Source organism: Mytilus californianus, unplaced genomic scaffold (assembly GCF_021869535.1).
Source record: "Mytilus californianus isolate M0D057914Y unplaced genomic scaffold, xbMytCali1.0.p SCAF_5, whole genome shotgun sequence".
Taxonomy (NCBI): Eukaryota; Metazoa; Mollusca; class Bivalvia; order Mytilida; family Mytilidae; genus Mytilus; species Mytilus californianus.
Window position 1 is genome coordinate 41,942,163 of NW_026262701.1, and position 17,298 is coordinate 41,959,460.

Below are 17,298 nucleotides of genomic sequence, written 5' to 3' on the forward strand. Positions count from 1 at the left end.
TTCATGACTCCCCTATGTTTTGTGTGGAAAATTTAACATACAATGTTATTCATATTGTTTTAAGTATATATGTACAAAATAACTGTGATAAGTCATAGCGGGATTTTTTTTAATAAATACCGAAAAGTGTGTGTTAAATGTAATGAACACAAAAGCTGTATGCAAGTACTTGCAAATTATAAGGGGTATTAATTCACTTGCTTTATTTGTACAATCGCATTGGGACTTATCCATTCATGGAAGTTTCTCCCATAGAAACAATTTATCACACATTTAATGTTTAATGGAAGTTTTCATTGCTTTTTCAACTATATTCTATTTGATTTGGTGAGTGTTATATGCATTTTTGGCAGCAAATCAAATTTTAAAAGTGTTTGAATAACCTTTTGTGCTATATGCTAGACAAAATATCAGTAGGTTATTGCTTTTGTGAATTTCAAAAGGCTATGTTACAATGCTTTATAAGGATAATAAATGATGTTCTTATATATTTAAAACTCGGCTTTTATGTGGGAATTATCTGTATGTGCTGAGCAGCATACATGGGTATGTATCCTTTCCTATAAATGGAACAACCCTTGAACATGTTGAATAAAAAATCAATGCATATTGTACAGCAGGTGTATTGATTAAGTCTGTTTTATTGGTGGTCAAGAATTTGGAAAATCCTGGGTAAACCACTAAATCAGCCATTTTATGGAAAAAGACTAGAGCATGACTCAAAACCTTATATAGCTTTGATTGACTAAAGTGACATGTACTGATAGATAAGATAAAGAAGTTGCATATAATGTCGTGCAAGGTATACCATCACTCACTTACACAGTACAACTCAACATTATCAAGCTCCAGAACAAATATGTCTTTCCTTTACGTACAAGCTAAGAAAAACATTGACCAAAAGAGGGTATAATTATAAATTCAAAGTATTGTCAAACAGGTAGTTAATGTTGGGCAGATCTAAACAATGCTTAGACAGTACAACATTTTATAGTTCTAGACCAAATATTATATCATACCTTGACAACAAAAGTTACAGATGGACAAAATGATAGCAGTATACCACCCACTTTGCAAGTGGGCATTCTTGGATGATGATGATGATGGATGGCTGTGTAATGTCCAGCAGCAAATTAAATGCATTTTCAGGACAAAATTATGGTAATGTAATATTGTACTAGACTGATACGCTGAGCCAGATTTTTAATTGGGCTAGTTCACAAGGTAAAAGTCCGCTTGAAAACACCCTACCTGGTCATATTATTCGACCAGTCTTTGCTCTTACTCCTTAATGTATCGTGCTTAGAGAAGCAGTTAACACCAATTTTAACATCTCTGGTTTGACCCTGCCGGGTTCAAACCCATGACCACAGGCACTCAAGGTGACCAAGCTACCACTTAACCACAGAGATGGTTGGCGTTCTTGGAAGAATTACTATATTTTTTTAACTATGGCATATTGAGGTTGGGAATTATGAAAAAAGAACATAATCAAATATGAAAAGAAATAAAACAACAAAAACAACAAAAGTAACAAATACAAAATGATATACCCACCTCATAAAATTCAAAAACCACAATCAACACTTTTTCCATGAAAATTACAGATTTGTATCAAATGAACAGTAACCAAGACACCAAAGTACTTTTTAATGAATTTTAAACTTTCTTTGATGAAATCTCCAAATGTAAAAGATCTAATCCATTCAGGCTAAATAACCGTGAAAAACTTTCAAATTTTATTTCTATGTAAAAGAAATCATCTGTATGACAGCAATAATCATTTACTTAAGTGTGGCATTGCAAGATTTTTCAATTTTCTTCTTCTTCAAAATTGTCTTTTTTCAGTAAAAATGTCATCCATGTTTGAAGCCAGTTCGTTTAGTGTTTCAGAGATAATAAAAAATGTCTCATTTACTGTAAGTTTTGTGGAAATGGATTTCATAATTTGGTGGAATTTTAATCAAATTTTCTTTAAGTAGTAGCAATAGAGACCATGCTTGATTTTAATTAGGAGTGATAAAAATCACTACTTCTTATATGGATCATTCCTTCTAAGTTTGTAAGCTGTATGACTTTTACAGGAATAGCCCTCATTTGAATTAACTTGCCATGAGCTAAGTGGGTATTGCCTTTCCAATCCCTTGGAGACTTATATGTCAGAGCAAAACATAAATAACAAAAAACTTACTGTCAGGATAAGAAGATTTAGGAGGGATACGACCCTCAGCCTCTAGAAGTTGATTTCTTCTTTCTGTCAAATAAGTAATAACTTTATCCAACTCCTCAACAGTAAGTTGTCGCTTGTCGGCCAACAGATTCAATAGGTAGAGTATGTCCTGTGAAGGTGGTACAAACGGAGGCGGAGCCCTTGCCGCAGGGGTAACGGCAGGTCTGGCAGCTGCTGTCTCTTTTTCACGTTTAGCGAGCTGATATGCATCAAAACTTCTACCGATTAGAGTGATAGCATCATCTACTGGCATATTTCTATGTTCTGTGGATAAAATGGTACAAAAGGCAGGTCAGTAAAAGATAATCAATCTACATCACAATATTTTATTTCTATCCTGCCTCCATTGCTGAATAAGCAATTTTTTTCCACTGAAAATTTAAAATTCATTTCAATCTGAATTTTAAATAATTACGTTCAGAAGATTCGTTTTGAAATTGAATTTAAATAACTCAGAATAATTTTGAATAAAACAATTTTCTTTTAGTCAGTGATGGTCTAGAAAATTTATCGTAAAATAGAAGAAAAGTTATTAACAAATTCATTACCTTGTACTCCATGTTTGTTTTGTATGTAAACACGAGTCAACTGTATAACAAGAAATTCTGTTCGGCACTTTTTTATTTTACATTACACGCAGCTGTATTTATATATTTTATGACTAACAGATGACTTTTTATTTCATTTTACATAACACGCAACGGTATTTACATAAATAACTAACAGATGGCTTTTTTTTCATTTTACATATAATGCGCAGTATTTGAATATACATTATTACAAAGAACTTACATCAGTTAATTAGAAAACTTTTTAAATTTTGTAGCTCATCTTATCTTATATTCAAAACAATATTTATATTATTAAAAAACATAAAGTAACTCAACCTTTCATTTAGTTTTTTATGTAACATGACTTCAGAAATCATCTAAACCAACATTTTTCTAAACCGTACATTTTTACACAGATAATTATCTAAAATCAATTAAGTCATGAATAGGTATCGGAGAGCTCTAAAGCTATAAACCGATAATTCTGAAGAGATCTAACAATCTTATTTTAGTAATGTATGAACATTTTTTAAATCAAGGACTGTTTTTAATATTTTCATAAAGCACAAAAGTTACTGCTATGATCTTCCTAAAGCTCCGTTCATATGAAAATATTTTAGTACTGCTTACTGAAAATTGATTAACTTAGTATATATGTCCAGTTATATTGAAGACCTCAAGAAACAAACAAATTGTCAAACATGCATATGTTTTAAGTTTATTTAAGATTTTATAAGTACAAAAATACATTTATTGAACACATACTTCTAATCTAAACGCTTATATCCAACTTATCTAGACCAATACAAAACACCTTCGAAATGATCAAAAATACCTAAAGGTCACCATTAGTTTAAGACACAAATCTGTTTATAATGTAAGTGAGGCTACCGAATTGAACTTTATAATGAATTAAAGCTTTAATAAGTATTTAATGTTAAAGCATTATTCTAAAGACATTTGTTTATTTTATAATTATTTGGTATACGACACGATACCTGGCATTCCATTAGATTATGCTTGATCACTACATATGTATACTATCTGTAGTGTATTTCCTGGTTTTTTAAATAACCTTTTTAAGTAAATGCAATTTATTAAATAGTTCATTTTTTATACAGTAAGCTTTTAAGGATCATTCTATGATCACTTTTATATTTATAATAATTTTTTCTCCACTTTTTGTATCTTATCTTACATAGAACCATGTCATATCATAACAAAAGCAACATCATAATTTTCGTCCTCGATACTTTAATATATATTAATTAGTATATTTTTATATGAATAATTTCTTGTTATACAGCAACTAACATCCAACAAACAAAAGCGCGTACATTTAAAACATAACACGTTTATTTTAAATATGCATCGCAGAATTTTATAAAATTATTCTATGGGATGTCAATGCAACCGTTTCAGCTCAAATAATTATTACGACATACATATATGTAACAATATAATATATTTCAAACTTCGAATTCAGTATTAACACATTTTGGAGGTTCACACTTTTATTAATTTCACGACCGCATACAATAAGCAATTTATTAAACAAATTATGTGTGATCTTGGTTTCATAAAAAGAGATTTCTATTTAAGTGTTTCCAGCATCATAATACAGTAAATAGTCACTTTAAGTTATATCATGAACATTATACACTCGTGGATTTCCAAAACGACAAAACCCTGTTTTAGTTAATATTTTATTCAAATTACACAGATTAACACCTTAAGCTTTCATTTATACCATGAAAGGTAATATTATGATTTTAAATAGCTTTAAGGGCTATCCCCAAAAAAGTGTAAAAGGTGATGCAAGGCTATTTTCATTTTACCCGATCATGCATAAACTGTAGTTCATCATAAACATGTCTTTTTCTTTAAAATTGCATTATCACCACTTTTACACTATTTTGTGAAATAGACCTCAACTACATGTAGTTATATATCACGTATATATTGTCATGTTTTTTTCTGTTTAAATTCTGTTATGCTTTTTAAACACTGTTTTACTTTCTCAAATACACCACAACAACTGTGATATATGAACCCAGACTATGGTATTTTATGACAACTTTTACCGAGGGTGGTAAAGGGTTATTTTTGTGCAATATGTTGGCAAATTTTATTTCTCCTGTTTTCGTGCTTGCAGCTTGTTATTCAATGTGTTTCGTGCAAGCTATTTTTTTTTACGTTCATCGTGAAATGGACATTTTATTTCCTGTCCGTCTGTACACATACCCCACCTAATTTTATATCAATTTTCCCATTTTTATAAAATAAAGGCAACGATAAAAATGTAATATGATGCTAATAGTAGGAAGAAAAATTTGTTTGACAATTCACAACACTAGCTAAAGTGAGCATCATTGAATCATTTATGTATTATATGTTATTGTTCACAGTCGCTTGATCTCGATTTGGTTGAAGATTTCATATTCTCTCATAAATACGCAATTGTAAGAAGTCCCGATATTCTGCAATTGTAAGAAGTCCCTATATTCTAGCATATTCATGCATTTGTAAGAAATCCTGATATTCTATCATGTTCACGCAATTGTAAGACCCAATATTCTATCATATTCAAGCAATTGTAAGAAGTCCAGATATTCTATCATATTCACACAATTATAAAAAGTCTCGATATTCTATCATATTCACGCAATTAAAAAAAGTCTTGATATTCTATCATATACACACAATTGTAAGAAGTCCCGATATTCTATCATATTCACGCAATTATAAAAAGGTCTCGATATTCTATCATATACACATAATTGTAAGAAGTCTCGATATTCTATCATATTCACGCAATTATAAAAAGTCTTGATATTCTATCATATACAAACAATTGTAAGAAGTCCCGATATTCTATCATATACACACAATTATAAGAAGTCCCGATATTCTATCATATTCACGCAATTATTAAAAGTCTCGACATTCTATCATATACACACAATTATTTAAGTCTCGATCTTATATACAGGTATACATAATTGTTTAAAGTCCTGATCTTATATACCGGTATACGTAATTGCTTGAAGTCTTCTCAATCTTAACATCTTTAATAATCAATACTTTTTATTTTGCAGTTAAGAATATTTTTGACGCTCGATAAATTTAATATGAATCTACATTACATTTTTAATATAAATGTTTATTATTCCATAGTAACTGTCATAGAATGTTATTAAGCTAGACAAGGAACTGTTGGTCTTTCAAACTTGAGGAAGTTTCTCTGCTACATCTCCTCTCATGGTTATTGCCCTATGATGCGATTGTGCCCAGAAACTTCTTGTTTTAAGAACTATAGATAATCTATAATTCTGTGATGAACAACATGCAATGTTAAAAGCAGCTGATAGTGATAGATTGAGAAAGAAAGAGAATTTCAAGTCATATTTAACAAATGTCTGAAATTCATTCCATAAACCAGACATTTCATACATCCGGTATAAATTCTGTAAGTGTCTCTCTTCAAATTCTTTTGCATTTTGTATAATCAAGCGATTTCAGTTGGCAAAACTGGAAGCACTCGTTTTCTGACCATTGTAAGAAATTGCATAGCACAGTGTTCTCCCCAGGATTTTTTTAAGGCGCAAAATTCAAGGGCGCGTTACTCTTTTTTTAGAGTGATCTGAAGCAATAAGTCATAAATCATGACATGCAATATGAATATGAATTATAATGCTTTGTGTTATGTGTTTAATAATGCAGAGTATTAATGAATTACAAGAATATATATATGAAATAAATTGATTTTAAACACAAAAGTTATTTATATTCAGTCAATTAAAGAAGTCAAAATATAAATATTCATCTCTACTCTCTGCTCCTTCTAGGGATATTGTTTTTAGATAGTGTTATTTTGTTGGACAGTCTGTTCCTCAACTTTGTCTTTATCCTCTTCAGGGTTAAAAATTAAACCCCCACTCACAATAACTTTTGCTTATACCCCCTTTAACATTTCTAAGCCATGAAAACTCAGTCAGCCACTTGTCATTGAAACCAGAAACATGGTGCTTGCTTTTATCAATTGCTAAAACTTGAGCGTGGTTGGGATTATGAGAAGCAATGAAATCTGCTTATACTGACAGTGTAGACGGAGGTGTATTCCCCTTTTCATTAGAAGTCATTGATCTGAAAAAAACTTCTATACTTCCATCATCTACCTTTTACTTATAATTCACCCCTTTGTTATTTGCAGAGAACATGTTCATTCAGAATTAATAAAATCGAATATGGTTAAGATATTTGGTATACAACTTTTTAAAACAATTTTTTTTTATAAATGAACAGCTGACCAGTTTCCGTAGTTTCACATTACGCTTCCGTGCGTATTATTGTTTAATACTATCTTTGGCAGATAGATATAAACGAAATTTTACAAATTCGTTTAAGTTAAAACCATTGAAATTATTTACCAGTGACATTATACAGAAGCTGTGGCGATACTGTACCCGTTTTGATTGTCACATATTTCCCGACGCACGGATTCACGATCGATGTTCAATGATCACTTTATTTCTAAAAATATGACAGTTTCAGACGAATTTACCTTGCAAGCAACATTTTTTCATTTTCTATTAAAGTAAATCACTCCTCGTTATCTTTAATCAAACTTTATTTTAATTTTTTCAACTAATAATACTTTCATTCATAGTTTTCATCGTAAATTTTTTAGCAATGTGTATTCAAATTTATCATGTGTATTCAACACGTTCATTGGTCGTGTTTAAATAGATTCTTCTTCTCGACCAATGAAAAATTTCGTTATATAAATGGTCAAGTGATCACACACACGATGCGTAAATACAATGTATTTGCGATCTATTTCTTCAATTTCTGCACTGAAGTTTTTAAATTTTTTTATTTTCTTCAAAAAATATCTATCTTCTTGATGATCACTTACGCTATTACCTGATAACATAGTCCGATAAGGCTGAGATAAGCGTGGCTCAGGTAAAACTAATTATCAGTTATTGCGTAACACTGACCGACCCATCAGCGGTGATCAGTTACTTGACAATTTTAACCAACATTTATAATGAAAATGTGAAAATTAACACGCTGCGGGATCAAGTATTAAGGGACAGCGGCCAATTAAGACGCTGCGGGATCTTCAAAAATATTATGAAGGCGCTGCGGTACCGCAGCGTCATATCGGCCTGGGGAGAACACTGTAGCAGTATCAAAATGTGCACATAGCATCAAACTGGAAAATTGAAGAATTTTACATCTGAAAACTGTTATGTAGGTTATACCTGTCTTTTAGACAATATCTTCATGTTATAAAAACTTCATAAATTAAATTTCAGTGTCCAGTTGTGAAAGAGTCAACCGTGAATCTAATGCAATATTATAATTTTAGCCTTAATGTCTTTATAAGGAGTAAGCATTTTGCCTCTATCAATTTCCTCAGTCCAAATTCAGTCTTACCTTGCGGAGTTCCATGTAAAATATTGACTGTTAATGACTGATGAACTTCGTTTTGACTATTTACAACTATAGCAAACAGGCACAGTTTCTTGGCAGCATCTTCTACAACTTGAGGAATTGTTCGCTCTTCATTTATCAAGCTGATTGAACAAAACACTTGTACAGCTTTCAATTTTCTTTCAACAAACTCTGCGAATTTCCTGAAATTAGGAGTATATACATCATAACATCTCATGGTTCTTGATTTCCTTTTCTATCAATCAATAAATTATCCTGCCAATATGAAATCCTTCAAATCAGTTACAGTTATCTCTCTTCTCTTACAACAAGTGACATCAAATGTTAAAGGATGTTCTAGTATAGAGCTTGCAGGTTGGCTGTGGATGCCTTATGTTCTAACTAGCTGCTTTATTTAATCGACTTATGTATGCATAAAATATGTAAAAGCATTTGTATGTCTGGAAACTAATAAAGATGTGACATTGAACCATAATTGTTTCACCAAATCAGACACTGTCAATATTTAACATCAGTATTGTCAGACTTCAAAGAAATTTCTTTATTTCTATACAATTTTACCAACTCATTCAATCCTTATAACAGAGTTAAATTATAATGATTCTAATAAGCGAAATAGACTTTGTTTTGACGGCTGTAAGACATAGTTATATTTAACTGAATTTATGAGTAAACACCCCTTCTTAGGGCTATTCCATTAAAAAGGAGGTACTAGGGTCAGAAGGCAATTTTTAAGTACCCCCATGACCAAGAGGAATGTACCATGAATCTTAACACCAACCAACAGGAAGTCGTTTCATGATAATACAAGAACCAACTGGAATATATCTTAACTTATTTTTTACTGGCCCTTCAAAATTGAGAAGAAATTACCTCTTGGAATTGTAGATATATGTATACTCTATAAAAACATCTACATGTAATATCAACATTTATTAATGATCAATGAAATGTGACAGTATGATTTCATTGGATTTTGACATGAAAATTTGTGAACTAAAAGTTAAATTGAGTTTCTGTATAAAATATTTCATTCTTTTTCTTTCTATTCCATATATCTTTTGGTTTTCAATTCTAGTGTTTATATTTAATCATCATAGATGTATTTTGTCACCTTCCTGGAATTATTATTTTTTTTATTGTTTTTGATCGGCAAACCCGGAATTACCCTTATCCGACCCCGGAATCTGATTCGGTATTGTAATCGTCTTCATTTCCGGTTTTTGGCATCCATTGTTTTTCAATGTTCTTTTGTCAGTCAGATACGATTTTACTCGTATTTACACATTACTTGTTGGCGATTTTCAGTATAAAGCTAGCGGTTGAACAAAATGAGCATCGCTGTCATGAATAATAAAGATAAAAATAAATTTTGAGATCGTTTGAAAATTTTGGTCCCAAACTGAAAATTGGGAAAAATGTAGTTGTAGGGTATTTGCCATTGCCAATAGGAATGGGTCCGGTATTTGGACCCTGTGGAATACTAGAAAAATCCCTGGAGGGGTATACGATCTCAATAGTAATATGGCTTTAAAATGACCATACTGGTGGTTAAAAAGGTCGGCAAAGTTTATTTTTATTTTCTTTCAAATCGAAGGTCCGTCGGGCCTTGCTAGTAACCAAAACGAAAGTCCGATTGCAATAGTGGTAGGTCGGGGACCTCGGATAATTTGAACCTCCGAATATTATTTTCGAATTTGACATCCTTCGTCATGTGCTTGTCATTAAAGGGAAGTAACTCTTGCACTTCCGGAACTGGTACCAAAGGTAGAACACAACGTTGCGCCTGCCAATATCACGATATGAGCAGGAGACAAAAACAATCGGTTATATAAGTCCTTGCAAAAAACAAATAATAATAAATAACGAAAAATAACACAATGAAACCGACAGTCATGAAAACTGACTGTCAAAGAAGACCAACAACCAACAATACTTAGTTTCTCTAAACACCAAGGGCCACTGGCCATAAACGCTTCAACACATCAACAACCAACAGGATTTTTTATAATTGCCGTCCGACACTGGTACATTCTTTTTAATGGAATAGCCCTTATTAAGTTGAAAAACTGTATATCTATTGTAATTTTCAATATATATATACACATTACTCATTTTTTTTGTATGTTAAATTACTAAAAAAGAAAGTATAATGGCTGTGGTGGAATATTGGAAGTCCTTTCATACACTTCCAAATACATCTTAGTTATAAATAGACATGCTAGATTTGATTTTCATATCTATAATTGTAATTTTAATTTCTAGGGAGAAAAGATGAAAAATTCCAATAAAATGGTAATTAGAAACATGAATATAAATACATACATAAGAGCACTATTCAGTATAATAATTGAGCAGTCTAGTGGTGGAGGAGGCTTTCTCACAGCAGGAACTTCATAAGCTGGGTCTCTGTAATATGGATCCCTGTAGGGGTCAGCATATGGATCCCTTCTTGGTGGTGGTGGTGGGTATCTGCTATTATATACACAAAGTAGCATTAAAACGATTCAAATAAAAAAAAAATCTATTGAGAACTAGTCATCCATTGTTTTTATAACTGTTTACCTTTGGTTTTTAAAGTGTCGATAATACAAAAGTTTTATTTTGTGAAGATATTTGAACTGTTTATTCAAATAAAACTACACTGCAGATTACAGTGTAAAAGAAGCACAATAAGATGTTTATTTACTCCCTATAAAAAGGATTTTTGGTTGTATCTGTAAATCCAAGTATTTTCTAAAGTGCTAAACACTTGCTTCCTTTCGTCAGTCATTTTTCTTTTCTATGCTAACTTTAATTATAAAGAAAAAAACACCTGAAATTTTTAACATTAAAATATTGTCTCTCTTACTGCATCGTTTTTGCTGGTTATCAAATAATTTCAATGTGCAAAAGTACCTGTATGGATCATCTCGATATCTGTCATAATATGGATCATCTGGGAGTGGTGGTCTCCTGTAAGGGTCAGCATAGGGATCATCTCTCCTGTAAATATCACTAGATAAAAACAAGAAAACTACCACATTACAACACAAAAAAAAAATTTTCTTATTCCTTTTGATTCCTCCGCTTAGCTGCTCATTTGGCCAAAACTAAAATATAACATTAGAAGATGGATCAGTCAGATCATCAGATCAAAATTTTTGATAACTTTCATCTTTCAAATACATGCAAGTCACTTTATGTTAAACATGGATCTTTAATATATGTCCTTATGACTCCTTAATGTAGTCTTAATAATTTCAAATACATGATGTTTACAGCATAGCTTTTGAAAATAATCCTCATATATTTGATGAAATACACGCACCAAAATTATTTCCATTATTCAGTGTAAATATTGTTATTATAATAATGGAGACAACGAAATGCGGCAAGATAAGTAAAACTGTCCCCTTTACATTAATTCTGATGTTGAAAGATAAGAATCAGTTCTAATAACTTGACATACCGTGGAGGGGGTGGGTCCCTGTAGGGATCTCTGTATCTATCATCGTATGGATCTGCTCTCAGTGGGGATCTCTCTCTTCCTTCAGGGGGTGGAGGATATCTGTAAAAACCAAAATAATATTACCATGGATTGAAGAATATCATCTTCCCAATGGTCCAAATACTTTTATATCCAACAAAATGAGGGATAATTATTCACTTTTTCATACTTTCTTATTGTAATTTTTTTTGGCGAACATTTATATTTATTGAAGGTCTTTTTTTATCTTAGAAAGTAGAGATATTAATTTCATATAAATCACAAATATTTTTATACTTTTGAGATATATCTTACAAATTGTTAAAATGACAGTTGTTTCTATGCATTTTATTGAAATTTTACAAATAGCATCATCTATGTATACAAATCAATTCTATGCATCCCTCATTTTAAAGATGGATATAACTTTTGTAAAGAATGAAAACTGATCAAAACTTGCCTGTCTCTATCTCTATCAGATGAGCCAGACCTGGCTGGTGGAGGTGGATATCTGAATAGACAATTTTATCACAATTACAACAAGAGATGTACCTTGCTTTTAATTTATGCAGAGCAGTACCATTCTCCAGAAAAATCTCATCAATACATTCATAAAGAAAATTTCTGACTAGTAAAAATGTATAAAGCTACATTTTTAACTGAATTTTTTTTTCAATCTGTACTTTTATACCATTGGATATTATTTTCTAATGCAAACAAGATAATGGATAAACATTGCATCCTTTAACAATCTCAATTTTATGATTGGGTTATTTATATTTTATGCAAAATGAAGGTTACCGTTTCACAAGAAAAAGAAATAGCATGATTTATTGCAAATAATTTTTAAGGATGTCATTTTAACAGGTACAAGTGAAGACGGGAAATCTGAGTATAATAAAGTTAGACCACAGAAGTATTTTTTAACATGGAACAGGACTTTGAATTCATATACTTTGTAAATAAGCTCGATTTTTAAAGGCCTTACTGTTTTCACATTTTTTTTCTACAAACCACATAAAATAACCATTTCTGCTAATTTTTTTCTTATTTAACTCTAAAAAAAAGTTCCAAATACTAAATTTGTGTTGCAATTTGTGATTTTTTTCTCTCTCTCTCAAAAGTTGCTTTATATCATTCTGTTACAAAATAATTAACTAATTTGATAAAGATATAATTGAAACTTACCTTTCTCTAGACATGGTAGACCTTTCTCTATCGTCTATTGCTGGTCTGCTTTGTGGAGGAGGTGGATATCTAAATTGACAATTTCATTTGCATTATAATTCAACCAATAGTTTTTTTCTGGAAGGTAAGTAATTAATGAGTCAATAAAGAACATCTAGACATTGTTCCTTTTTAAAGGAGTAGAATTTCTTACATACATGGACTAAGTACAACAGGTTACAGGTGACAGCTATACACCTGATTCATAACTTTAATTAACATAAACAAATGTTTTCTAAATTAAAAATTGACATAAAAAAATCAAAAGATTTGAGATCTGAAGGCTGGACACATGCATTGTGATCTTATTTAAGAAGTAAAACTTTCATGAGGTTATTGCTTTCAACTGAATGTAAAACAGTATGAATACATTCTTTATTCTGTAAAATTAGTATTTAGGACCAATGTATTTGACTAGTTGTCAAATCTACCCCGTACCAAGTTCACACACTACTAGCTCAAAATAAAATGCTCCGCAGGGCGCAGCTTGATACGACCGCAGAGGTCAAACCCTGAACAGTTGGGGGAAGTATGGACACAACATTCAAGCTTGATACAGCTTTGCATTTGGATTGTGATTAAATATTTGACACAGCATAGGTTTCTAACACAGAATGAATGTGGTCTAAGAACTTAAAAATTTTAAATTGGACATTCACCTATTATGGTCCAATATCCAAAATCTAAATACATGGTTAGATTCAGCATATCAAAGAACTCCAAGAATTCAATTTTTGATGAAATCAAACAAAGTTTAATTTTGGACCCTTTTGACCTCAATGTGGACAAAAAGTTGATAACGGGGCCCACCAATCAAAAATCTAAATACATGGTTAGATTCAGCATATCAAAGAACCCCATATATTCAATTTTTGTTGAAATCAAACAAAGTTTAATTTTGGACCCCGATTTGGACCAACTTGAAAACTGGGCCCATAATCAAAAATCTAAATACATGTTTAGATTCAGCATATCAAAGAACCCTAAGAATTCAATTTTTGTTAAAATCAAACTAAGTTTAATTTTGGACCCTTTGGACCTTAATGTAGACCAATTTGAAAACGGAACCAAAAATTAAGAATCTAAATACACAGTTAGATTCGGCATATCAAAGAACCCCAATAATTCAATTTTTGATGAAATCAAACAAAGTTTAATTTTGGACCCTTTTGACCTCAATGTGGACAAAGTTGATAACGGGGCCCAAAAATCAAAATACATGGTTAGATTCATCGTATCAAAGAACCCCATATATTCAATTTTTGTTGAAATCAAACAAAGTTTAATTTTGGACTCCGATTTGGACCAACTTGAAAACTGGGCCCATAATCAATAAAATGCTTCGCTGGGGCGCAGCTTGATACGACCGCAGAGGTCGAACCCTGAACAGTTGGGGCAAGTATGGACACAAAATTCAAGCTTGATACAGCTATGATTTTGGATTGTCATTAAATATTTGACACAGCATAGGTTTCTGACACAGGATGAATGTGGTGTAAGAATTGGAAAAAATTTAATTTACCTATTATGGTGGAATCTCCATAAACTAAATTGTTTGTTAATTTCAATATATCAAAGAATATGTAGAATTCAATGTTTGATGTAATGTAATAAAGTTGAAATTTGGACCGTTTTTGTTCAATGTGGACCAATTTGGTAACATGTATAAATAATCAAAAATCTAAATACATGGAAGCCCATTTAAATACATCATAAAGGTATTAAAATAGAAAGTGACATCATAGTCACAGTCTTCGAAATTAGCCACAAGTCCGACGGTCCTGGCCAGTAAAATCGGCCGCGGACTTGTCAAATTTGTTGTTCAAAAGTCCGACTGGGCTTGTAGATTTTTTCGGTAGTTGGTACGCTCTTTGCGTCTTTGGTAATTAGTGATACCAATAAATCGGTTTCTATTTTGCGCTTTTTCACATGAATTAAACGTATTGCGATTAATACTGGATCGAGACATTGTATGAAATGACAGATCATTGGTTTCCTTCCCCCTAACTTATATTCCCAAAATGTTTCTTCGGCAATGTACTGGCGGAGCTCGTCCGGGGAAGCCGTTTTAGCCCCCCGCCGATGAAAATGTAAGGAAGAGAAAGTACGACGCTACACGGTCGCGTCAGTTCCTTTCCAGTTGGTAAGAAGGAAGTCCGTGGTTGATGTATGAGTTGAAAAACAAAATGTTCTGTTCATGTTGCACAGAATATAAAATGGATTCACAGTTTGTGACCCCAGGTAGTGATAACTTTAAACTGGATACTATTAAAATTCACGAGAAGAATAAGAGTCACAAATTTATTGCTCTAAATATGAGAAGCCTGCAGCTGAACCATCAGAGGCTGAAAAATGTTACAGCATTCTAGAGAAGGCACCTTCTTTCTAAATTTTTAAGAGAATAAAATTATTATAACAGCTACTTTTTACTCCAATTGTCAATGTTATTCCTATTAAATTTATCTTCAAAACATGACACTCAAAGCTCTCAGAATGCAGGATTATGCATCTAATTTTTCAAATTTTTCTGGGGGGCATGCCCCCAGACCCTCCTAGCTGGTTCACAGCGCTTCGCGCTGCTAAGCGGTGATAATAATTTGGGTGTCTTGTAGAATTTTCTGGGGACTTGTAAAAATTTATGAACCACAAGTCCTACTGACTTGTAGGTTGAAAAGTTAAGTGTGAAGACTGTAGTCATGGCTAAAAATAAACAAAAATCCTTAATCAGCAACATTTAAAGTAATATCTAAAAATAAAATTCCTTTGTAACCATAAAAGCCCATTTAAATACATCATAAAGATATTAAAATAGAAAATGACATCATAGTCATGGCTAAACATAGCAAAAAACCCTTAATCAGCATCATTTAACAGTAATATCTAAAAATGGAAATTACATCATAAAGGTATTAAAATAGAAAATGACATCATAGTCATGGCTAAAAATAAACAAAATCCTTAATCAGCATCAGCAACATTTTATAGTAATATCTAAAAATAAAATTCCTTTGTAACCATAAAAGCCCATTTAAATACATCATAACAGATATTAAAATAGAAAATGACATCATAGTCATGGCTAAACATAGCAAAAACCTTAATCAGCATCATTTAACAGTAATATCTAAAAATAAAAATTTCTTTGCAACCATAAAAGTAAAATAGAAAATGACATCATAATCATAGCTAAAAATAAACAAAAAGTTTTTTTATTGGCAAATTTTAAATGGAGTTTATTATACTAAAACAATAAATTTGCAACCATAAACATGATAAAACCCCATTTAAACACATCATAAAAGTATTAAATAATTCAACTACATCATAAGGCTATAAAAATAGAAAATGACTTCATAGTCAAGGCTAAAGGTAAACAAAAAACCTTCATCAGCAAAATTTTATATTGGCAAATTTCCAATGAAGTTTATTACACTAAAATTGTTGGCAAATTTCCAATGCATTTATTAACAATAAAGTTATTGGCAAATTTCCAATTTACATAATTTAAAAGCAGTGTAGATGAGATATTTAAATGAGTTTGAATTACCAACCTTACACTGCTTTTAAATAATGTTCTTTACTCAATTATTTGTCTATTAAAATGGAAACCCTTGTTTTTTAACCTTTTTTCCCCTTATTCCTTAAACATTAGAGCACACTAAAAAAATCCTTATTTTCGACCAATATTTGGCCCCTTATTCATAAATGTTTGAGCAATTAACCCCAAAACTCAATTCCTACTTTCTCTTCGTGATAAAAAATAACTAACTTAAAATGTAAATTTTAAACAAAAAAAAAAGGAAAAAAAAAAATTACCCCTTTTTTGACCCCCGCCCCCCTTATGATTCATCACCCCCACCCCCCTTTCCCCCCAAACCAAGCTAAATAACAGCCTTGCCTTTGTGGTATGGTACCTTGTAATACAATTTTAGAGAGATCCATACACTTGAACACAAGTTATTGTCTAGAAACTAAAAAATACTTATTTTAAACCCTTTTTAGGCCCCTTATTACTAAACGTTTTGGGCAATTACCACAACACTCAATTCCAGCTTTCCCTTTGTGAAATGGAACCTTGTAGTAAAATTTCAGAAAGATCCATACACTTACACACAAGTTATTGTCATGAAACTAGAAAAATGCTTGTTTTTTGCCCCCTTTTGGCCCCTTATTCCTAAAATTTTGAGGCAATTAACCCCAAAATCAATCCCAGCATTGACCCTTTGTGATATGGAATCTTGTGGTACAATGTCAAAGAGATCCATATGCTAACACACAAGTTATGTCCGGAAGTTACAAAAATGCTTATTTTCGGCCCCTTTTTGGCCCCTAATTCCTTAACTGTTGGTACCATAACC

General features: G+C 31.6%; 1 protein-coding gene across 13 annotated transcripts in view; it reads right to left on the reverse strand.

Annotated features, from left to right (window-relative positions):
* LOC127702198 (nuclear receptor coactivator 5-like) overlaps positions 1-17,298 on the reverse strand; it is a 196,623-nt gene that overhangs the window by 168,761 nt on the left and 10,564 nt on the right. For 4 of the 13 annotated variants that reach the window (XM_052206291.1, XM_052206290.1, XM_052206288.1 and 1 more), the window contains exons 5-11: positions 12,902-12,970; positions 12,174-12,224; positions 11,696-11,794; positions 11,143-11,241; positions 10,570-10,719; positions 8,227-8,426; positions 2,192-2,494 (exon numbers count right to left, since the gene is read on the reverse strand). In XM_052206291.1, coding sequence (XP_052062251.1) covers positions 2,192-2,494; positions 8,227-8,426; positions 10,570-10,719; positions 11,143-11,241; positions 11,696-11,794; positions 12,174-12,224; positions 12,902-12,970 — 971 coding nt within the window. The remainder of the gene's footprint in view (positions 1-2,191; positions 2,495-8,226; positions 8,427-10,569; positions 10,720-11,142; positions 11,242-11,695; positions 11,795-12,173; positions 12,225-12,901; positions 12,971-17,298) is intronic. The other 9 variants (XM_052206298.1, XM_052206302.1, XM_052206300.1 and 6 more) reach the window with 6 other exon arrangements.